The sequence below is a fragment of the Chaetodon auriga genome, chromosome 6, assembly GCF_051107435.1.
Source record: "Chaetodon auriga isolate fChaAug3 chromosome 6, fChaAug3.hap1, whole genome shotgun sequence".
Classification (NCBI taxonomy): domain Eukaryota; kingdom Metazoa; phylum Chordata; class Actinopteri; order Chaetodontiformes; family Chaetodontidae; genus Chaetodon; species Chaetodon auriga.
The window spans coordinates 6,833,283-6,858,303 of record NC_135079.1 but is presented as its reverse complement, the minus strand read 5'-3'; the positions used below and the strand labels follow the sequence as shown (position 1 = coordinate 6,858,303).

Below are 25,021 nucleotides of genomic sequence, written 5' to 3'. Positions count from 1 at the left end.
TCTTTACCACAACCTTTGCACTATATTACAAGTGACCTTTCAAAGCAAAGACCCATAACTAAGGGGCAGAAAATAGACTTGACAATGTAGACTAAATGGAAAGGATATGGGATGAAAACCTGCTTTGTTTGCATTATAAATCAGGATTTTATGCTATATTCTCCATCTACATTATAAATAGAAGAAAGTGTGCCATGTCTTTCTAAGCTGTTTAGGTAACTTGCTATCTGTCTTGGCATGTTACTACATGACCATTAATTTTGTGAGTCATGTGAACCTGAAACAAAGTTACATTTTCTTAAAATCACAGTGCCAGACAGCAAAGTATAATGACGAGTATGAATTAAATAGATCACCAAACCAAGGTCGCTAAGTGTAAGGGATGAATTATTAAGACAGTTTTATTCCCAGTAATATGTACTATATGTGTACACACCAGTGACTTTTTGACTGTGTACATGGAATGTCTCTGCAAGCATGACATCTGCATCACTGTCTCCTCATCAGTACATTGATGTCGGAGGACCACCCGGGGGGGGCATTGTGTGTTTGACTGTGGGATTGTTGGGTGGAGAAGACCCTGTTTTGATTAGCTGTACTGTACTAATCTCTTGTGGGACAGACAAGGATTCCTTGTGGGCTTGGCCCACTCTGGTGGGCCCTCTGCTGCCAATGTCATGATTCATCCCAATGACAGCCACTCAAACTAGAGGAGCTAGTTGTCTGCTTATCTGCACTGCTGTCTTCAGCTCCTCACCAGCACAGCCGCAAGCCAGAGCCACAAGCTCCACTGGCTCTGAAGTAGTCATGTCTCACACAGTAAGCTCACATTCCAACAGCCACTGTGGACGGCTGCACTGACGACCATATGACTACCTGCACAGAGACAAACTGTCCACTTCCCCTTCCATTCATCTTACTGGCTGCCTCACTGGCTGCCAGCCCCATGCCAGTGGCAATGCAAAAAGTATTTATTCTGAGGACAGGATATAAACCGCAAAGGCATATTTCCACCTGCATTTCAAAAATGGATGGAATTTAGCTGCCGCGTCTCAGGCTTACAGTTTCTCCAGAGGATGGATATGACTCATGAGGAGGAGATACTGTAAAATCTGCTGCTCTCCAGAATGATAAACAGAAATACTACATTTAAAAAAGCTTTTTTTTTGTGCTAAAAAGAATCAGACAGCTGCGATTAATCTTACAGTAAACTTCCTTCATGACAAATAATTACTCATAAAGAGGAGTGATTTGGACACATTCGAGGGATGACTAAACAAGTGCTGACTGTTTGATTCCACAGTCAGCTACTGATTGCATTGTGTTCTATGTAGACGCATGGATACTGGTCAGTCAATCACAAGTTACATGATTGTGTGAATACTTTCTACACATATAATTGGTGATATGCATGTTGCTTCTGTTAATTTTTTCCACGGTGAACAGGAAGGAAAACGTTTTCGTCATTAAGTAACGGCTAAACCAAGGCTGAAAGAATGGATGCATGCTCAGCAAGTCGACCATGATGGATGAAGAAAAATTACACTAGCCTATGACTGTCTCACAGGGAGTGGTTAAAGACAATATTGATCCCCATAATGATGTATGTCACTGACAGATTATGAAAGAGGGGAACCACCAGCATTTTGTCAGAGGTGAGAGGCTTAGCCCCACATTCAGCTCATGCTTCCCGCAGAGACCACAGTGTCTTCCAGTGTTTTCAAAGGGAGGGCTCATCCATCCACCTGCTGACTGCCAAAATCAATCATCCCATTATCAACCCTGTTCAAACAACCTGTCCCTAATCACAAGTGGATTACATGAGTAATGCATTCCTCCACTGTTTGTGTTTCCAAATATGTGCATGATGCGTCACAAATGTTGTCTTTGTTGTGAGGATTATATATATAACTTTGGTGGATCTGCTGCGCATACCTGCAGGGATTTGTGTGGTCACCACTGCGCTACTGTGGTCGTCATGGGAATCTGTAAGTGTTTGATTGGTTCTGATCATGTTTTCCAAGTGCTGAGGGCCAGTTATGTTTGCACAGATGCGTAAGGCTGTCAGGGTTGTCTTCCAGATGTGACAGTGGTGGGAAAGCCAGTGATGGATGACCAGGAACTAGGAAAGAGTGGCGCAGTTCTTACACTATTGGGTGTACTGTGAGCCTATATATGTGCGTGTGCCTATGTGTGTGTGTGTATATGCGTATATGTCTATGCAAACACTGCATGCCTGTGTGTGCAGCCGACTGGTTTTAAAATGGTGAGTAAGTGAGCAGAACGGAAAACAGCGCCAGCCAATCAAACCTTTTAAGAAACACTTTTTCAAGTTAGCAACGGATTCTGAGGATTCCTAACTGCCTCTTTTGTCCCTCTCAAAAACACAAAAAGTGGCCAAAAATAATGGCCAAAGTTAGTTTGAGTTCACGCACTTGTTCATTAGTGGAGCCTCAATGTCTGCTACTCTTCACATCCCACCAAGCTGTAATACCACTGTTGGAGACACTGGAGATACTGGAAACTAAGCTTCCTTAAGTGACACGTCAGCGAGACTCATACAATGGTTACGCAACAGCAACATCTGTGGGCCAAAGCACCAGCAGCACAACCCACTAAATAAAACCAAGAGGGCCTTCATCGCACCGTGGACGCCACACTTCACAGTGAGCAGTCAGTGACCAAAGGCTCCAGTGCACAGGGCCTCAATTTGGATATGCGATGGGCAACTGGTGCTAACATGCAAGAGCTGCATCCAATAAGCATCCAATGGGTTTGGGAGAGAAGTGGCTCCTCACAAACAGGCCTTTCATGTGGTCGTCAGTTTAAGTGCTCTAATGCTCGGCGAGACACTGAGGCCTAGCGTGGGGAAATGGAACAATACATTTAACCACATGAAGCAAAGCGCCCAGGATTACTTCTGCACATATTTTCTCTCTCTCCCTTTCCTCCTCCATTGAATCACAGTCTCTCACTTTGTCTTTCTCTCCCTGCAAGTTTATTCTCTCTCCCTCCCTTGTGCACACACATACATACTTGCCCCTGCAAATGAGCACCACCATAAACAGGGAATTTCTCCTAAATCCTCTTTACACACATGCATGCAGACACACTCAGTAGACGATATATTACAAAATAAGGCTTATCACTCCTGCGGAATTACAGCATTGTGCATTCCAACAAAAACATACCATTATGAGACAGTACAATATAATTATAACTGATTTAACAGTGAATTACGTGAATTATTGCTGGTTCTTCTTATTTTTCTCTCATGTCGTGTGAATTTGGGTGCGTTTGATAAGCACACATCTGTTTCTGCACAAGTGTACAAGAGAGTGCATGCACCCACAATCCAGCCTGAGCCAGTGACAGTCACACACTCTCTCCTCCTCTCTCACTGTCTCCCTTTCATTCTGTAAAGACAGATGTGCACACTGACAGGCCATCCCTTCATCCATCAGAGAGAGAGAAAGAAGGTGCTGTCCTTCCACTGCCACCCTGCCTGCATCTCAGCACAAAACCAAAACAAAAACACCTAGACGGGCCCAACAATGTGTCATCCGTGGGCTCACAACATCCTCATCCATCCAAGGCCGAGGCTCAGTTCAGCTCTCCCACAGGCCTGCAGCAGGCTTGGGTCACCACCAGACTAAAGAATGGGAATGGCTTCGACCCAAACATGTGTTGTTGTTACACACCACTGGAGATGATATCTGCTGTTCCTACTTGAAGTAGTGCAGGGCTCTTTTTGCATCCTGGCGGTCGCTGAACAGGTAGTTATGATGAACTGCTTGCCAGCTGCAATCACTCACGCGTATGTGCATGTTCATACACAAGTGTGGATTCATGCACTCTGTTCCTGTACATTCAGACCACCGTAAGTTATTGTGGAAAATAATGATCTGCTTGGAATAAGCATAGCCGTAGATAAGTGAATTAAATGGTACTTTGTTTAACCACAAGACCGTGAAAAGTGATGCCAAATATTTGGTGAGACAGAAACAGGCCTGCGTCTGTCTCAAAGAGCCACTCAGAGGACAACTCTACAAAGACACAGACACCAACAGTCCCAATGAAGAAGACAGATACATGATGCCACCACACGGCAAAGACCATAACGGGCCGTGTCAGATGTACTTATGTCAGGGCGTCCAGACATTGCTTATGGGATATTTTTGCACTTTTTGCCCCTTCTCAGTGTGCACACATGAGTTTGATTTGTAAAAAAAAATACATATGTATTTTTCCAAAATGAGAAATTAGGTAAGAAAAACCACCTCCTTTGTCAAAAAGAAAATGTAATTTCCAGTCACGCGGGCTGTCGGGTGGTACAGGCTGCATGTTAAAGCTGTTACTGTCAAATTTTTGCACTAAGTTGGCTCATCCAGACTTCACAACACACAAAGCAAAGTAAAATCCCTGTACTCACCCACATACATTCCATTCTCTACCCGTTTGATGATGTCAAAGGCGTTCTCCACATTGCCCTCCAGGATGTCAAACTTGACGTCGTAACTGCCTAAGTGATAGGACCCGTAAGCCGGCACCGTGGTTCTCAGGAAAACAATTTCTGTTGGAAGATAACAATTAGACACAAAAAGCTTTTGGAGCCTAAACCCTCATAATCACACTGGGATTGTGCCGCCAAGCATGTGCCAACTCCTGCTTTCCTCTTTTTTTTGTTTCCAAAAGAAAGACAATAAAATGAGAGATGGAAAGGTCTGTGTTTATTGTACACTGAGAGGGTCACAGGAAGGTTGAGGCTTTTCAGTATTGTTGTTCAACTGAGGGGCCTTGAGTCCTTTACACCCCAAGCAAGAGCTTATGAGAAATGACAAGAGCTTAACTCCCCGTGACGTTGAGCATGAGTGTGTCTGAAACATGCACTGCGTGCTGGCCAATAGATGCTTGTCAGCTGTCACTGTCTGTGTGTGATTACCGTGGTTACTCATATCCAACCAGCATGGTACTTACTCTCTGGTGTGGGCCAGCCAAGCCCGGACTGCATGGAGAACATCATGGAATAGCTAACTTTGGGGTCAGAGGTAGTCATATGGATTTTGGCAACAGCAGGGAAATGTATGTGATGGGCACTCAGAGATTACAGGAGATAGAAGAGGAAAAAATGGCTGAGGACCACATTGACACTAGCAAACCACAAGTTATCATGCTGTCTTAAAATTCGTTGTTTCCAGAGATCGTAACAGGATGCTCTGTCAAAAAATGAAGCCTCAAATATGGGCCTTTTTGGGGGTGATGGAGGGGCGCACAGGAGAAATTCCAGGAGAGCTTACAAAATTAACAATTCTGTGAACATTCATGTTTCCTAGAAAGAAAGTTCCCTGTGGAATAAACAAGTCTTTAAAGAAGAGTTAATCATTTTGGAAAATATGCTAATCCCTCCTTTTTGCCAAGTTAGATGAGAAAATCGATACCACTCTCATATTTGTAGCATAAATATAAAATCGCTGCCACCAGTTGGTTAGCTTAACTTACCATAAGGGCTGGGAACAAGGGAAAAGTAACAAATCTCCCTTCCAACACCTCAAAAACACACTAATTCATACATGTTAATTGTTGTTGTTACAATTCAGGTTTTGTATGAATTAACATGTTTAGTTGTGAGTGTTAGAGGTGCTCATTTATGATTTTGTGCAAGGCCAGGCTAGCTGTTTTCTCCTGTTTCCAGACTTTATGCTAAGCTAAGCTAACCAGTTGCTAGCTAAAGTTTCATGATCCCCCTGCAAATGTAAGAGTGGCATTGATCTTCTCACATAATGCTTGGCAAAAACAGGAATACACGTCTTCCAAAATGACCAACTTTTCTGTTAAGGCTTGATTATTCCCCAAGCAATGTTCTTTTGATGAGCATGTTCGCCTGTCCGGATTGTGCCAGAATTTTTTGCTATCAGTAGTGACATAGAAAATGGGCTTGCACCTACCCTCTGGCCTTGTGAACTCTCTGAAGGTGGGCAAAGAGATGAAGGTGTGGGACACTGAGTGCGTGGGGTCCAGAATACAGGCGACATCATTGGGCTGGCAGGTCTTTATGCAGCGAATGGTGTCAGAGCGTTCAAGCCTCGCCAGCCTAAAGGATAGGAACAAACACACACACCCACGAAAAAAAGAAGACACAAACACACACATGGCCTCTGACCTTTAGGTAATGCCTAAATAAAGACTTCAGAGTCAACCGCCTTTGGCTTTTAAAGCTCACAATAACAGGGCATCCTTGGGAGCAGCCCACTGCGTAATCAAGAACTCAGCGGGACCACTCCAATGGCCGCTACACAAACAAATTCTGCACAAGACAGCAGGGATACTGGATATAGCAGTCAACATCAAAAACAATCAAATTCTATGTGGTTTGGAAGAATAATAAACCAACAATGGCCAAAACTCATTCTGAAGCCAAACTTTGTAGCTTGTGGAGACTAGCGCTGCCATTGATGCTTTTCTGATGGACGATTTCAAGCTGTGTGGGAAATGAATTACTACACTCACAGAGAATGATCCACAACCTGCTCAGGAAAATATTTGGATTTGCTGAGCATCCCCGGCTTCACATCAGATAATCTCTTGAGGAGGATTTATGGGGCAAGGGAGTGTTCTAAAAGACTCCTAAATTGTGAGCAACATGACTAGACAACTCCCCAGCCTCTCCCCAGGGCAGCTCTCATCCTATTATTTAGGGCTTTGTTTATTCCACAGACTAATCAGTGACAGGTCGGAGGAATTGGAGGGCCCCTGCTGGCTCCTAAAGCTAACGCCACCTGAAGTATCGCTATTCACTACCTGTCTGCTGCGTAAGACTTTGAGAGAGGTTTTCTGAGGCATTAACAACCTCATAAATCAAGAGTTTGTCTTTGAAAAGATGAGGAACTTGTGACCATGAGAGAACTATTGCAACAAAATAAAAGCCTTGACTTTGACATCCAAGATGTTAAATTCAAGCCTGGTCCTCACAAAGGAGACAAGTCAGTACACGGCTATATTGGGTTATGAAAACAGCCAAGTTGCCATGTATAAGTCCAGTTAATGTGCATGGCAGCCATATAGCCACATTGTGAGTCATGGGCCGTGGATCTCTGGCGCTCCTCAGGGGACCTATAGGCTGCAGCTCAAAGCCCAGGCATGGCTTGGGTTGCAGGGCTCCTTCCACGGAGAGCGAGGAGAGAAGCCCCTGACAAAAAGTCAAGCCACCACTGGGTAGGGGCTTGTAATTAGCAATTAGCGGGTGGGTCCAAGTTTTGCTTTGGCCCAGGCCAAACCCACAAAATGTTCTTCTAGTTTATAATACCACGGCCTGAGCTGCAGAGAGACCCGAGTGGGGCTCTGGAGGATGAGGTGAAAGCTCTGTTGGGGTAGAGAGTAAATTTATGAGAAGATAATGACCCAGGGTGAACTGCCCCCTTCCACACAGATGGGCACTTCAAAGCAGGGGCAGCAAGTGGAGCTAACAACAGCTCCATGTTTGTTAATGGATGTTTATGGTTGCAACAAATGTGTGTATGTATATATGTTCATTTGTGCATGTGTGCCTTTGTGCATGCAAACATGCTTGTGTGTGCGCGTGCATGCGCAAACGCACGTCTTCTTCATCTCCCCGTGCCTCACGTGGCCCAGCCCAGGAGAAAAACCCCAATACTTTCAGACCAGAAAGAAAAACAGACTTTTTGGATGAAAGTCCTCTGGTCAAGCGTAGGGCCTTTTATTTTTTTTGGTAATTATTATTTATAGTCGGCACATTGATAACGCCCCAACACAAACACTGTAGGGCATCATTCATTCTGTGCGCGGTGATGTTGCCGTACCACAAATTGTTCAGACCACCGGCCAGAGCCCAGAGCCCCATAACTCAATGTCAAAGGGGAGGAAAAAACCTTCTGTGCGCCACTCTGTTCTTATTTTAAGGATATCCCCACTGGGGACCAAGTGCATCCTTACTGGCCTGACAGCTCAGGACAGGAGGAACCTAGGACATCTGAATTTACAGTTATTATAAGCCACAGCCCTTGGGCAGCAGCCTCACAGCATGTCAAACTATTTATACTCTCCTGCTGGTGCACATTTCCCTCTCCTTTGCCACTGCATCCCATCGCATGTCACTTACTCAGCCTTCATTTGGATTATCTGTCTGCTTTGGGGTTTACACCCGCAGTATGCAGTGGAAATCTGTGTATTTTACATTAAGCCCAAAATGTAATGGGAGCTAAAGAGATGTGCAAGAAAATAACTGTCAAAGAAAGACGTATTTGCGGTGCAAGGTAACTGATGTTTGGGGAGTGGGAGTGGAAATGCATTAAAAGGCCCGATCTGGTTCATTTTTGACTGGAATTTGGAGGTGTGGAATTACTTTATGGATTTAATAAATCGTGAAATTTGAAGTATATGCACATTTAGACCTAGAATAAGCTTGATTTATGGATGGGAAATTTGGCCTTTATGTGTTTCTTAGTCCATTTAAAATACACCTGGTTTATTTCTGTGTGGACAAACATCAATGATTCAAGAAAACTTTCAAATTATCAGGAAACATTAATAAACAATATGAATAATGTTAATAAAATCTGTTGTTTTGTAGTATTAGTATGTCTATTAAAATGCTTTGTGCATAGATTTGTCCAATCAGGTGACTTTTTTTTTTTTTTCAATCAGATCACAGCATGTACCTTTAACTTTAAATATATGTATTACTAGAGATTTGCATGCATCATTGGATTTGCCCTTCACTGAAGCTGTTGGAATAATGGTAATATGAAACTGTGTGAGGAAGTGTTCATGCCTCCATCTGTGATTTGGTCTCACATTCCAGCTGCTCCCTATGCTGTATTTGATTAAAACCCCACAATGTGCCATTATCAAGAACTGGATTTGACTTGAACATGTGTTATTTCTATTTCAATTTTAATAGAAAACTGTTCATCCAACACATAAACCATAAAATACTGCAAAATGTCAGACTTTATCATGCAACCATCATCAAATTACACTCAGTTGTAGGCAGACTTGGGTCGTTACCATTTTATTTTTTGCCCTGACTTAGAACGCCACCTAGCGGCTATCACGATGCCTTACCTCCAAGACGATACATTCAATTGGACTAATTTATACTGCTGAATAATGATCCTTAATCCTAGTGGTAAAAAGTTGATTATGTAAAATGCTACAGGTCTAACATCTGTTCCTTTGATTGTGTGAGTTGAATTGTTTTTTCATATCCACTCTTGAAAAATCATGTGTCATCTTTAACACGTGTAGCGTCGGACAGTCATATTTGTGTTAATTTATTACAAAAATATTAATGTAGTAGAGACAAGGCCCCAGACTCTTTGTGTCTGAAAATGTTAATAACTTGGCATTTTAGGAAATAGATTTGGAAATCAACACACTCGCCTTCACGTTGAGAGTCAGAGAGACGATCGATATCACTTTCTTTGAATCTCCTCATATTACTGTGAGGTACCCAGTAAACCAGGAAAGACTCCAGGAAGTTTTTACACCGGCCAAGAAATAGTCCCCAAAAACCGCAAATTGTTGTTTTTACACTTTGGTTTAGACACAACATGGTCATCAGTGAACTTTAGAGGTTCTGGTTGGTGGATTTTGTTGGATTCTGACAGAGCAAGGCTAGTTTCCGATCTTTATGCTAAGCTAAGTTAGCCAGCTGCTGGCAGTAGCTTCACGCTTAGCGTAGAGATATTAGAGTGAGATCAATCCTCTGATCTAGTTTCCAAACATCTGTCTACATTAGCTTTTTGGGTCAAAGTCCATATTGTTAAATACATTTGTATATTTGAACGGCCCATGACTAAAAGAAACATAAATGATCCTTGGTTATAAAGATGAATACTGATCTCATAATTATCACTAATTTTGAAGCCATAATTTATATTTATATTTGCCTGCATATTGTTTTATAGCCACATCCTTATATGCTACAACATACAGTAGTCGGTGTACTGTATGGTCATATTGCATGCATTTTGTGTTGAGGCTTTACTTTTTCTGTTTTCTCTACGAGACAATGCATTTAAAATGACACATCCTTTTTAAGAGTGTAGTACTTTGTGTAACCCTACACAGCTCTTGCGTTTATTCTAGCAGGGGATTGTAAGGTACTCTGGGCTCCTCCTGGGTAACAAACACCAGCACTTTAGCCATGTATGTGCTGAGTGTGCCATAGCGACGCAGCCTTAGCTCCAGAGACAGCTCAAAGTCCTGCGGCTTGTTGATGAGCCTTGCCACCGACATCACGCCGCCGGTGGGCACCCGATCCGTCTTGAAGAAACCGCCGTCATTGCCGGCGGTGATTGCAATCTGGATGTCATCGCCGGCCACGGAGTGGGAGGGGCCCATGCGGAAGATGTTGGTGAAGACAGGGATGTTGGTGGGGAAGGTGAGGTAGTAGTAGGTTATTCTCAGGGGCATGGCCAGGCACTCGACAGATTCATTGCAAAGCAAGCGTTCACATCGACTGCAAAGAGAGAAGGGTGGGGGGGCAGGGGCAGGGGCAGGGCAAGACGGGATAAGACAGAACAAAACAGGCACAGAGAGAAAAAAGAGAGAGACCAGGTGTAAATTTCATTTGCCGTGCATGGCATGCAGTGGAAGGAACATCAGTATGCGGCTTCTTGACACTTTACAGGCCAGTCACGGTGCCCTCTGTGGGATCATGCAAGACGTTCTGTCGCCCGTGCCTCCATAACAGGGTGGTCATACACAGCCTCTACTGTAACTGAGCCAATGAGAAAATCTCCATGTGCATTTCATCATTCTAAAACAACAGAACATGCTACAGCCGAATCTTTCCTGAAGTCATTCCAGCATTGAGCATACTGGACATGCACAGCCTTGATCCATACATATGAATAAGGGTCAGTCTAAAAGGCCTGATGTTGCTTACTGTTGTACTCAGAGCTCTTGGCGGGATGACAATTCGAATACGGACCTTGCTCTGTGAGTGTTTGTGTGCGAGGTCTTCGGTTGATGTTTGCATTATTATGCCTGTCTATTAATTCTCATATTTCTATGAGCACAGATGACACATAAAAGCAGCCACAGAGACACAATCCAGATACTCACGTCTCTCCAACACGCCGGTAGTTGTTCGGGCAGTCAAAGGACAGACATCTGAATCCTCCCTGTATATTAAAGCAGCTCTGATTCTCTGTGCATGTGTGTGTACCCGTCACACATTCATCAATATCTGGGAGGGAAAGTGGGGAAAAGTGATTTGAGAGCGTTCAAGAAAATAACTTGTATCAAGCTTGACACAAGCCTGCAACCGTCACATGTAACATCACAGTGGAGCCAGCTCACCCTGGCAGCTGCGCCCGTTGGGTGCTAAGGTGTAGCCACTGACAGGACAGGAACAGTGGAAGCTGCCGGGTGTGTTGTGACAGCGATAGGAGCAGATATGACCTCCAGTGGGCAGGGCACACTCATCTATATCTAAAAATGCCACGGGGACAGGTAAAAACCAGTCAAACCAGAGAGGACATTTGAGAAACATACAATCATGTTTCCAAAGAAGCTGGGTGATGATTGGAGAAGCTCTGAAATGAGAAAGTGAGAAATTTAATTGTTTTTAAAAATTTGATCCTTATTTAGAATTTGAGCAACACGTTTCAAGAAAGCTGGGACGGGGTCATGTTCAACACTCTGTCTCATCACCTCTTCTTCTAGCAACACTCTGTAAGCGGGAACTGAGGAGACCGACTGCTGCCGTGTTGAAAGTACAGTGTTTTCTCGCTCTTACTTGATGTACGATTTCAGCTGCTCAACAGTTTGGGTTCTCCTTCGTCGTATTTTACATTTCATAATGTGCAAATCATTTTCAATGGGAGGCAAGTCGGGACTGCAGACAGGCCAGTTGAGCACACAGACTCTTTTACTAAGGAGCCGTGCTGTTGTGATACATGCAAAATGTGGTTTGGCATTGTATTGCTGAAATGAGCAAGGCCTTCCCTGAAAAAGACGTTGTCTACTTGGCAAACCTCTAAAACCTGTATATATATCATTTCTGCTTTGCATGGTACATTCACAAGTTGCATTTGTGGCTGCAGCGATGAACTGTGCTCACAGACGATGGTTTTTGGAAGCGTTCCTGAGCCCATACAGCGATGTCCTCTACAGAATCTGTTTTCAATGCAGTGCTGTCTGATGGCCCAAAGATCAGACCACTGCTGGTTTTCAGCCTTGTCTCTTGTGTACAGAGATTTCTTCATATTCTCTGAATCTTTCAATGACAGTATGTACTGTAGACAATGAAATCCCCAAATTCTTTGCAATTTTACATTGAGAAATATTATTTTTAAGTTGTCATTGTAATCGTATTATTTGCCAGCGCAGTCTGTCGCAGAGTGGTGAAGCCCTCCCCACCTTTACTTCAGAAAGACTCTCTGGGAGGCTCTTTTTATACCCAATCATGTTACTCACCTGCTGCCACTTAACCTGATTAATTGTGAGACGTTCCACCAGCTGTTTTCTTTCAGCATTTCACAGCTTTTCTGGTCTTTTGTTGCCAAAGTCCCAACTTTTATGAAACATGTTGTTGGCGTCAAATTCTAAATGAGGATATAACTTCCAAAAAACAAAAAGATTTCTCAGTTTCAACATTTGATATGTTGTTTTTGAGCTATTTCCAATTAAATATGGGGTTTCAGTGTACTGCAAAACATTACATTTTGTTTCTATTTAGCATCCTAACTTTTTTGGAAACAGGGTTAAATATTTTAATTGACTGACTGAGTTTGCTTCAATGAATGCATACACATTAGCAGAGCGTACACATTAACACATAGTAAATTGTTCCTCTAAAGCACCACAGCACCTTGAGCTTTCTGAATGCAGGACTCACGTAATCCTGTTAAAATGGGTCCATTTTACCTTCACAAGTCATGCCGTCAATGTCGCTGAGCTGGTAGCCACGGCGACAGTAACACTGGTAGGAGCCGTACACATTGGCACACTCTTGACTGCATGGGTTGCTCTCACACTCATTCAAATCTACACAGAGACAAGATGATCACAGGGCATTATGAACTGTATCCTGCCTCAGTGGAAGAATAAAAGCGATGCACCTGCAGAAATGCGGATCCTCCCTGGTCCATCTGAATATGTGCTGCATGCATACACAGTTACATGCTTGGTTTTCATGTGAACAGACTATTGAGAGTGGGTGGAAATCTCATGGACTTTGCAGGATTGCACTAAATGCCTAGAGGGTGGGTATTTTTTGAAGGTGGTGTGGAACTGTTTCAGTGACTGAGAATATGTGCACAGTATAGCCTACAATAAACAAAAGAAAGTTGCAATTCTCTCGATTTTTATCTTACCATCACAATTCCTGCCATCACCAGCTAGTTTGAAGCCGGTGGTGCAGTTGCACTTGTAGGATCCCAGAGTGTTCTCGCACTTGTGAGCACACAGACGGCCAGGGTAGTGCCTGCATTCATCAATATCTAAAACACAAAGTCAAAATGTGCCACAGTGAGAAGCTGAAATGACATTTTGAGCAGTACTACTGGCTTGTTTTGTTTACATGCAGAGGAAGATGCAACTACTTACCCTCACACGCCCGTTTGATGCTGTTGAAGATGTAGCCAGTCTCACACTCACAGCGGTAGGAGCCCAGCAAGTTGATGCAACCATGACCTTCACAGACCTTTTCGGGGCCCTTACACTCATCAATATCTGCAGATGTGGATGCCATCAACAGAGGACAACATCATAACATATTCACCTCCGGAAGGTTAGTAATATACTTTTTTCTGCAGTGCGTATGGTGAGTTTTCCAGCCGTACCAACACAGCGTGTACCCTCCTCATTGAGGTGGTATCCTCGACCACAGTTAACAGAGTTCCTCTGGCAGACGTAGGAGCCAGCTGTATTAATACACACCTGCCCTCTGTGGCATGGGCTTGTCTGGCTCACACATTCATTGATATCTGAAAACACAGATGACATTGTGAAAAGATTGCTGTCTATGAGCATCAACATGCCCACCAAATTTCATGGTAAGCTATCTGGTAGAGTAGGCAAACATACCTACATGTAGTTCCTGTTGTGGCTGTGCATTATAACAAGGAGACAAGCTTTGTTTGACTAGTCTGATTCTCTCTGACCAATTATTGGACTGCAGTGTTTCTCGCTCCGCATTTAAGTACTGGATCAGTGTGCTAAGCAGCTCAACAGAAAGGTAACGAGCCAGTGGGATAGCATGGAGGGATCTGTTGGTACCATCCATAACTTCTGAAGGGAAATCAAAAATAACCATGCTAATGTGTAATGAAATGAACTGAACCAGACGGCTATATTGTGCTCCAAAAACACATTTCCGGACGATCTGCTGGTTAGATTGCATTACTTCTTGTATATGAGTGAAAATTTGGACCAAATGGTGGTCTTGGAAGAAAAGTCTGGATTTCCCCAAAAGCATTAAGATTTTATATAGCGATGAGCATGTGCTCTTCATCTGGAATTGAACTTTCATTCAGACAAAAGTTCAAGGAGTCACCAAATTCATGAGGAGCCATTCTCTCATGACCACAAATAACCGTTAAGGTTTGGCCGTCAGTTGTCCACATACCGCACTCTGCACCAATGGGTATAACGCCATGCAAAAACTCTGGCCGACCCACTGACAAATCAGCTAAAATACACATGTCAGATTTCTTGCTCTTGTTGTTAGTAGTACGATGTTTACCAATGCAGTTGCCGAGGGCATCCTGGATAAAGCCGGCAGCACACTTGACCTTAGGGAGGCAACGGAAGGACCCCTGGGTGTTTTGGCACTGAAACTCTGGACCACAGTTATGGATACCGGTCTCACACTCATCAATGTCTGGGTAAAGAAATCACAGGAAAATTGCCAGTGTCAATACCTGAAAAAAAAACAAGACTCAAACACACACAGTAGGAGACGAAAACTGACCTTTGCAATTGTTGTTGTCAGTGAGTTCATAGCCTGTCCCACAGCTGACCTCTCTCTGGCAACGGAACGAGCCTTCTGTGTTGATGCAACGCTCTCCTCCCCGACAGTTGCTGGCTCCCAGCAAACATTCGTTGATATCTGTGAAATGCATGCATATCAGCAACACGCAGTATTATGACTATTGTGTCTAAAAACTTTCACTCATGTAACTTTTCTCTGTAATTCCTTTGTCACACACATTGAAAACCTGGCAAATAAAACAACTACAATTCAAAACTGAAGTTGGGGAAGACGTGGACTTACCCTCACAGCTCTTTCCATCTGGATGGAGTTTGTAGCCTTTGAAACAGGCACAAGTATCGTTGCCCACACAGTGATGAGCGCATTTCCCTACAAACAGAAACACAAACATGGTGATAACTGACCACTGCCTCCGCACGATTAATCATTTAGATATAAAAAAGCTTGTTTATTGATGAGTTCTACAATACCTTTGCACAGATCACTTAACACTGAATTATCTCCATTTTCCTTGGTTTCATCCTTGCTCTGCACTGTGTGACAGAAAAAAAACAACATCTTTATATTTTTATTTGCATATGACTCACATACATACTTCACACCTTATCTTAAGAAGCATCCTTCAACCATCCAAAACGTTGCTCTTTTTTCCCCAAAGATGCTCAATTTACTATTTAATGGGATCAATAAAGGTCACAGATCCTCTCAACAGAGACGTACAGTTTAGCAGAGCATGGCCTGCGTACACCAAAAGCAATGATCACATCTGTCCAGCAGGGGGCATCGTGGGCTCATGTTTGCCAACACCAATGGGGTTTTTGAGTTTTACACTTGATTATTCTTCCAATGTATTTTGAGAAATTGAATGTGGTTGGGCACAGCTTTTGCTGTATTGTTTTCTGTTCTTCTACCCTTACTGAGAAGCCAGTTGCATGCTTTGATGCAAATAAACGGGATAAAAATGAAATATTTGGCCTACTTCATGCCTTTGTTTTTTTTTCACTCACATTCAGCTTGTCCTGAGAGTGTGGTCTGGTTGCCTGTGGCTCCATCCACGCAGCAAGCCCGGGACACCAAGCCACACTGGTAGCCAACGGACAGGTTGTGGTCACAGGGTAGGCCCTGCTGCTGGGCCGCCTTCCCCAGAAGACAGCAGTCACAGCACATCTACCGAGCACAGAATACAACAGAATAACCTTTGGTGCATAATGCAGACATCTTGCAGAGAAAGGACAGGAGAGACACTATGTCACAGATTATTATCACCTGACTCAGCTCCCTAATGCACCGGGGAAGGAGAAACCAAAACTCCAGGCTAGGGAGAGGAGACTGTGGGATGATATCGGTTGGTACTGTAGGTAAATAAGACAGGCTGTTGCACTGTCAAATAGGGGGGAGGTGTGATTCAGACAGAAAGCCAAGCTCTCAATCAACCAGACAGGCAGAAAAGGAGGCTGATTGAGAAGACAAGCCAACTGACAGGCTTCCAACAGACAGACAGACAGACAGAGGAAAAGCAGCGTCTGTAAGCAAGACAGACAGACAGACAGACAGACAGTGATGAGATGACATCATCCCCTCTGGCTGAAGCACGCTCAATCAATCATTATGGCAGCATGCAAAAGTCACTCGGGGAGGGGAATGAAAGGTGCAGAGTGTGGGGGATGGGTGTGTTTGGGTTTGGAAATGAGGGAATATACCTGACATGTAAGCATGTAGGTGATAGCACAGGCGAACACAAGTTTCTCAAACACTACAACTCTAACAGCTGCGTACTGGTACTTCACTGCTGCTCTGTCTGTCTGTGTTCGTCTAAGCGTGGGTGTTGTGAGGCCTTGACACCGGCCTGGAAAACTTTTAGGTTTTCAAGAAGCTTCAGGAAAGCACAACTCCAACAGTAGCAGCGGAATAAAAGCTTGGGCCCTGGACTCTGCAGTTCCCCTCCGCTCTGCAGAGCTTTGCAACATCTTTAAGCTCATTGTTTTGGCTTTCCTGCTGACAACTGTTTTGGTTCACTTCTCTCTTAGTGACACTGTTTTTAGCCAAAAAGCCCTAAAAACCCTCAGAACACTACCTGCCCAGAAGTGAGTGGCAGACAGATTAGCAACTAGCTGGTGAATGTAGCATTTAGCCTGGCATTTCCCACAAGAGTAGGTGGAAGCAAAAAAGCCGAAATAATATGAGAGCAAGTATTGGACTTCGATTTGTCAGGGGGTAAGAAATATGACTCCAAATGAATGCTAATGTCGCTCTGTATCAGCTGGATGTGCAAATAGACAAATGTTTGCCAAAAAATTTGTCATATCAATTTAAAAGGTTATGTCAGTGTCTCTGCTGCCCCCATGTCGCCAAAAAATAGTCAATAAAACTTGCATTATGACACAGATTGACCCACCCTAAGTGTTAAAAAATTGATCTGACACTTTGGGACAAATGCTCAGTCACTCTCTTGGCAACGCTTAGCTGAGCTGATAGCACACTCGTGTATGTGCTTTCAGTATTAAGCTGGAGTCCAGGAGACACTGGTGCTAGTGTGCATCCTTTGGACAGAGTCAGGCTAGCTGTTTCCCTCTGCCTCCAGTCTTTATGCTAAGCTAAGCTAACTATCAACCATCAATCTTTGATAACATTTTATGGTACTATGCACATTAGTAGCATATTGGCTCTTTATTAGTCATTATAAAGCACCTGTTAATGCTTTATTCTGCATGACTGTATTCTATAACTACAAGGCTCTCATTAACCTCCTATTACCAAACCTAACCTTAACCTTAATAACCCTACAATAAGCCATTAATAAGTGCTTTATAATGACTAATAAAGCACCAGTAGCACTACTAATATGCATGCTAATAAACAGCTACTTAATGGTGAAAATGTGCACCTTAACATAAAGTGCAAAAGAGGTGAAATCATCTCCTGCTCATCCATATCTTTCCTTTTTCACATAACCCGGCCTCATTTAAGTACCAGCCACCATCTGCACATCACAGTCGATCAAGTAAAGACAAGCTCTCACGCTTACTATTAGCTCATCCTTTCAAGCAAGTGCACCAACTTGTATCTTCTACATTCTGCCAAGCATTTATGTTTATGGTGTGTTGATGTGCAATACTGTGAAAATAAAGGGGCACGTTGAGGGTTGGGTTGAGGAAAAAAAACACGTAGAACAGCTGAAAAGTGCTTGGACGTGAGCCTCTGGAAGATTCAAGATCCAGAGCTGAATTTATAATGTATCTGACAGCAACAAGCTCTATTCCTCCCTGGAGTGACATGTCTCATCCTGCTCTCAGCGCACAAACACACACACACACACACAAATACACACTATTGTTCTCATCAATCATTTGCCTCCAAACCGGCTGTCCAGCAGAGTGATGTTCTGTACACTGATTGAGGAGAGGGGAGATTTCCTTTTGTGCACACAGTGAGTCTTTTTATCCAGTGTTTTTCATTGGTAAGGCACGCATGCACTACACAAAGACGTGCATATGCATGTGCACATACACACATACCAACACACCTTCGTAGTCTTGGTCTCGCAGGTGTTGGTGAACAACGAATCGCAGGCTCCTTGGTCTTTGGCCACGTTGATACCGGTGGTGCACATGTTATCCTCAAGCACTGCTACGCAGCACTGCTCCTGTACTACCCTGTCAGCAAGAGGAAACACAAAACACAGGTGATGCATTTATTCTCAACTCTATCTATAATCTCCTTGGTGCAATACAGCTCTGCCTTAAAGTGTAGCCCATTAAAATGAGCCTGAGGCAAGCCTGATGGGGATCTCAGAGATGTCACACTAAAAATGCATGGATGAGTGGGTGGAGTAAGTCCTGTGTGAATTCAGAGGAGGGCATGGAATTTTATTGCGTTTTGCAACGCTGACATCACTGGCCTTAAACTGGGTCGAGCAGCACTCCCCAAGGCCTCTTTTTTCTGTTGTTTTACAGTTAAATCAACATTTCAGTCCCAAGATGAACATTTGTCCACCTCCACATCTCCTTATTCGCAGTTACAATAATATCACTTAAACAAACCTCTCCCTTAAGATAAGCACGTCATGTCCTCTGTGCCACTAATTGGGTGACTAACAGTTGCCAGTATATACAGTTTGCTTGGGGTCAGTTACATCACTAAAGCAGAATCATCCTAACTTTTCCAGAGAAATTAGTGATGACATGTTACAGATGTGATTTCAAACATTGCTGCGGGCATAAAGTGAGTAACACGTTGGTACAGGAAGTATTGCAGCCGACCTTGGCCTCTGAGCTCCCTGTGCATGAGGATCATAAACTGTATATCTCCACCGGGATTAATAAAATACTGTATATTACTTTGATGGGTGTTTGAGTGCCAAAAGCAACATTTGGATCATCCCCTCACATTGTTATCAAAATATCAGTTGCTTAATGTTTGTGTTTGATGGGATTTTATTGTATCGTCTAACATTTTCTGTTTGTTCTCTTCTGTAATCCAATCAGTTAAGAGTGGGTGACTGTTTCTGTCTGCTCTCGATCTCTGTCTCACTGCACCTTTACAAGACGGAGAGCATAAAACGCCACCCCCTCACCTCTCCTCTCTCATTTCCAACAAGTCTCTTTATCAACTCTTACCAGAAATCTCTTTCCACATAAACTACTGAAGATCTCAAATTCACGTCAAGGCGCGCACCTCCTCTGCAGAACCTTTTAAGGGCACAGCCGCACTCCTGTTTTTCTTTTCTCCTCTCCTCTCTTTTTCGCTCATACTCATTTTTTTTCCTTTGGTGTCTGAAGTAATCGTTCAGATTTCCTGTTATTGCCTCTCTCCATCGTCCCTCTACGTCGCGCTTCACCTCTGAGGTAATTCCTGGGTTTTGAAAGAGCCCCTCACCCTTTTCCACCCTGCTCCCCCAACAAACCTCTGCCCTTTTCCTCTCTTCCCCCTCAGACTATAATTTAGACAAATTTGGGATCACTTAGGGTGGCTATGGTAAATGTGTTTGCCATCAGTGTTCACAGCAGCAGATCGCCCTGGCTTATGAGCCCTGAACCTGTGGCAGCACACCTTCTAGGGTTACCAGCAGACCTGTTATTATCCCATCACTATTAGTGTTTCCTGCTCTCACGTGAAGTGAATAATGTGCCTGGAGATTTATGGATGCAAGGTAAAGCAATCTCATATTAAGGGCCTACAGACATTTCCCCCATGCATGGTACAGGCTGAATCCCTTGGGGCCAATACTGCAGGAGCTTCTGTGATGCAGATTGAAAATGTGCAGCAGTTAATGACTTGTAAATCTTAAGCCCCAAGCAAGTCTCTTAAGCCTGATGGTGTATGGATTTGCACATCAGTGAAGTGGCAGATAGCACCTGCGTACATGCACGTGGTTGACTCAGAGATGAGAGGGAGGGACGCGCAGTCTTCGTTATCGTTGCCACGTCTCTGGCCATCTTGACAGCAGTCCTCAATCGTGATCTGTTCGGCTCCTACGGACATTAAAAAGAAACAAAAGGTATGTTTGTGCATGTACCACATGAACAGGTGAAGAGGGCGTGAATCTGTGCACATGCCATTTACTGCGCACTGTCAGGAGGGCATTGCCTTGTTTACTACAGTAATCATTGCAGGAGATGTGTAGACCCCAAATCTGCACTTAACACACCCGCCACATACACACAAGGCAGTTAACGCACTCGCCCTGAGACCAGTTTCCCTTTAATCTGTTCACGATGAGCAACATATATCAAATGGCACAGTAAGAGGCATTGTCTTACAATATTAAGCATTGTTTCTTTGACAAAGACATTTTCTTTCGGCAAAAAACAAAACATGCTGCTAGACACATTGTTTTGGCTGATTAAATGAGTTATGATGGTCAAAACTGGATACCTAACCCAAGCGAAAAAGGATATTGCCATTGTCCTCCGAGGCAAGCTGCCGAGCGTTCTCTAAACGATGGAAAAACAAAATTCAAAATCTGTCTGGCAAATTAAACTGGCTGTAGGCATTTTTTTTTTTGCCAAAGACAATGAATGATGGATATGTTGTTGCAGACACAAGAGAGGCTTTTTGACTGGAGCACAACCAACTCTGTGGTGTTCTGGCTGTTTATTCATGTGGATTAGAGAGCGTGGAATGCCTCAACTCTGTAAACAATCAGCCGTCGCAATCACATCAAGTACATTCATTCGCCTGTGGTTTGTGTGATCTGCCAAACGTGAAATAGCTTTGGCAGATCGGGCTCCTTGGACTTTTTTTGCCTTTGGCTCAAACCGGGATCAGCGGGCAAAATTGTTATTAACAATAAGTCCCGCGAGAGAAAAAAAGAGAAAACAAACTCACCGTGAAATAAATTTTGTTGATCCATTGTAATAGAATACGGGTTGTTGCTGGTTAGTGACAGAGTGCTCTGAATCATAAGGAATAGTGATTGTGAAATGCACTGAACAAATCCATCTGTTTGAGAAGCAGCGTCCTGCCGTGAGAAGTCTGGCAAGAATCAGCAACTTCAGATAATAAGTTAGATTAGGTTGGGAGGACAAGTGTCTGGAATACTAGTCGCAGCAGATTTGCTGCTTTCTCCCAGAGGGGCAGGAGGAATTTTATTATAACCAGTAACTCAAAGATGAAGCATGAGCAGGAATAGTCATCATCACAATCAGGTTTCTGCATTGATAAACTTTGTGACAACAACCACAAAGCATTGCAATAAAACTCTCAACCTCTCAGGAGGGTTTGCAGGCTTCTACTGTATGAACCCACTTCTGCAGCCCAGAACTAAGTATGGACAAGATATAACAATGACTAAGAGTTTATTAATGTAAACATTTGTGGTGTTTCTGCAGAAACTGAGTCATTTCTCCAGTGTACTGGAAAACAAAGCACAGAATTAAAACACTGTGACCATTGCTACCACACAAAGGATGATTAACCTGGCAGAAATAAGTGAATACAGGCGGAGGATTTATTACTAGGCAGCCACATTAGCTGACTCACTACTGACTTCTGGAAGTCTGGCACATCCCAGAATCCCCTGGCCAATAAACCTTGTAGCAGCTGGATGAAATGAGATGGCATTTTAAAAGCTTTTCACATGGGCCTACCAAGTAGGCCGTCTCAGAGTCTGCCTCTCTGTCTCTGGATGTTAAAGACCTCTATCTGTCTGCAAAGTAACACCAGGATGTCCCAGTGAGACTATAACAAAATATTTTGACAATATGGACATAAAGAGTGCCATTAATGCCTCATATAAAGGTGTTAATGACCAACAGTAAAATACCTTCATAGAGCAGTTCTCCAAAGTTATCCAAGTTTCCCCGTTTTTGACCATTACCAGTAACTGACGTCCTCTTGCCAAAACACCCAATTTGTATTGAAACTGGAAAGGCAACCAAGGAGCACCAGCATCCAGATTCCACACTAACTAAGTAATAAAAATCTCAAAATATTTCTCTCCAGGGACAGAGCATGTATATTTGAAATGACAGGAAGAGCCGACAGATTTCTTCCCCACAGTAGCTCTCTGCTGATAACTGACTCTAACCCACTGGGCATCACAGAGTCATTCCAGCGCCACCGCTGTCTGCTGCTCTGCAAACCTAAATTGAAAGACCAGAAGTGCCATAAAGTTAACTGTGGTGCTGCTTTATCAAAAGAGGCAAACCAGGCGCAGTCTGCCGCGGCCCTCTGTCTCCGTGATGCATTGTCTGTCTGGAGAGGGCTGATTTCCATTTTGGATGGCGGTACTGGTGCTACCATTCTGCCTTGGCAAAGCTGCACATGGCTTGCCTGCGTCTAGACGCCTCATGTAAACAAGGCTTAATGAGCCCAGTGGTGGAGCTCCGCCCAGCCAGAGTAGTTGGCCTGGGCCAGACTTCACAACAGCAGCGTGCATCTCTTTCACAGGCTGCACTCTAGGCTTTTATTTGGAGGTTTCTGTCAATCTTGGTGATATAAACAGGCTGTTACACAAGAGGTAGATGGTTTTAATGCTATGTATCTGTGTATCTATCTTAAGATCAGACTGTCATATTTCATCCTCGAACAGGTTTTTGCATCACATGTCCCAGTATGTGATGCAAAGTTCCGGTCACATAACTGGCCGAGCTGACAGCTGACTGAATTTTACTCCAATCTGACCCGTGACGCAACTCCCTACAAAGAGGGCAGCAAAACGGTCCTGCCGGCTGTGAAAATTGCCCTGTGTGAGACTAGGGGACCATGACCATTTTGATATGGCTCATACCACGCCTGGGTGACCCTGCTGCGTGCGCTCCAGTATAAATCACACCCCTCACTCTGGATGGTCCAGTCCTGGTGAGACAGTCCTAGCCTCACAGCATACCAGGGCACTTGGCCTTTGACTTGCAGGGCAGAAAGTAAGAAACCAGGCAAGAGTGAACTCTTAACTTGCATGAAAATGCAGTTTAACTCTCCTCTTGTCATGTGACATCTGCTTTTATCACTTTATAAATCAAGCTGAATCGAGGCTGTGGCACAAACGAAATGTAATGAATGAGAGAAGTTATGGGCACAGTTTACTTTTTGATTTTAAAGTTATTTAAATACGTAATATCTGGATTTTGTCCTGCACAATGTAGCTGGCAAAGAGTTTCTAGTTACTAGAAATGACTTTATGTAACACTTTGTGTCAATGAAAGTTGGAAGGGAAAAATAAATACAGAAAAAAGAATAAATAAATCAAACTGTCATCCTTCTCATGCACTCACTGTGATATTTTTCTGCATGCAGGTCATGAAATGATAGGAAATCTTAACCCTACTTCATTTCAAGAGAGACCTGCAACACTTTGAAGCACCCAGCTCTGTAAACTGTGCTTTTATCACATGCCCCAACTAGTCCTATGACAAATCCATCACCTCACCATGTCTCACGCTTTGTCTGTTACCACTTTGATGCTGACTGTAAATCTCTAGACAAATATATGTCTAAAGTTATCTTGCAGTACAATATTCACGCACCCCAGCATCATAAACGAGTAGCAGGCTTGACTTGGTTCATTAAAAGTCGTCACAGAGTTGTGATCACGAGTTCCTGACAGAAAGGTAACTTACCTTGGCCAAGGAGAACTCCGAACAGAGAGCAGAGCAGCACTGCACACGGACCCATTGAATGAAAAGAGACCCAACTGAAAAAAACAATCCAAGCGTCCTAGAGCTGCGAGCTTTAACCGATGGTGGTTTTGCTGCAGGATGTGAGAATAAACCGCAGTGCTCCTTTAAAAAAGAAAGCCTGAGTCCGAGGATGTGATGGAGCTGAGTGAGTCGCAGTTGCAGCGTGACTGGAGGAACGAGCGTCTAATTATGGCGCCGTGAGGGGCGGGCTGGGGCCACGGACACCGACTTATTGCTAATCAAATCCGTTTTTTTTTCTCCTTTCTGAACTCCAAATGAACGGCATTAATCGTGGGCTCATTTACAGTTTATTACTATAAAAAAAAATACAATTTGGCTCTTGGGGCTTCCAGACTGGTTATTATACCCAGAAGTGAGTTTATTCTGCAATTTATTGCTACAGTCTGTCAAGAATGTTTATACAAAACGCCTATCCTGCTAAAGTGTGTTATATGAGTGATTCGTTTATGTGTGTGGGGAAAGTATAAGACCTGAAATACTACCTTGGGTGATGTGGGCTGCCACATTTTTTATTTGCTGCAGGAGGAATTGCAAGTGTCTTCAGGCTACTGTGCTGTAAGGTATGCGTGCACACATGGAAATTGTCTTCCCATCAATGGCAAAGTAGACTTTTCTGTCTGTGACTAATGACTGTACTGATTACTCAACATCTGGAGTCAGTTTTGGGGTATTTTAAAAATCTGTTGTGGCTCTGTCCAGACTGTAAGCCTTGTAACCTTTTGGAGATCTCAGCCCAAAGAAATTCAGGGGAATCAAAACATTCTCACTGCGACTGTCCGCAAATACCTGCATTCATTTGCTACCTTTGAGTCTGCTGCAGCTGAGGGAGGGTGATCGATCAAATTAGAACCTGGCTCTGTGCTGCATCGCCCCTTATATTTTAATCCCCTTTGCATCTTCAGAGTGGCAGCAAAGGTCC

The 25,021-nt window shown here is 43.6% G+C and overlaps 1 protein-coding gene across 2 annotated transcripts in view; it reads right to left on the bottom strand.

Moving 5' to 3' along the window:
* The window catches only part of fbln1 (fibulin 1), a 29,701-nt gene extending 5,466 nt beyond the window's left edge, over positions 1-24,235 (bottom strand). Inside the window, exons 1-16 of one of the 2 annotated variants that reach the window (XM_076733852.1) lie at positions 24,022-24,235; positions 20,325-20,433; positions 18,486-18,615; positions 15,970-16,129; positions 15,433-15,495; positions 15,245-15,331; positions 14,942-15,079; positions 14,714-14,851; positions 13,812-13,955; positions 13,576-13,701; positions 13,344-13,469; positions 12,895-13,014; positions 11,326-11,457; positions 11,089-11,212; positions 5,946-6,091; positions 4,433-4,573 (exon numbers count right to left, since the gene is read on the bottom strand). In XM_076733852.1, coding sequence (XP_076589967.1) covers positions 4,433-4,573; positions 5,946-6,091; positions 11,089-11,212; positions 11,326-11,457; positions 12,895-13,014; positions 13,344-13,469; positions 13,576-13,701; positions 13,812-13,955; positions 14,714-14,851; positions 14,942-15,079; positions 15,245-15,331; positions 15,433-15,495; positions 15,970-16,129; positions 18,486-18,615; positions 20,325-20,433; positions 24,022-24,076 — 1,939 coding nt within the window. In that variant the 5' untranslated portion in view covers positions 24,077-24,235. Of the gene's footprint in view, positions 1-4,432; positions 4,574-5,945; positions 6,092-8,891; positions 10,481-11,088; positions 11,213-11,325; positions 11,458-12,894; positions 13,015-13,343; positions 13,470-13,575; positions 13,702-13,811; positions 13,956-14,713; positions 14,852-14,941; positions 15,080-15,244; positions 15,332-15,432; positions 15,496-15,969; positions 16,130-18,485; positions 18,616-20,324; positions 20,434-24,021 lie in introns of those variants that run through there. The other variant, XM_076733853.1, reaches the window with a different exon arrangement.
* Positions 24,236-25,021: the final 786 nt, after the last annotated feature.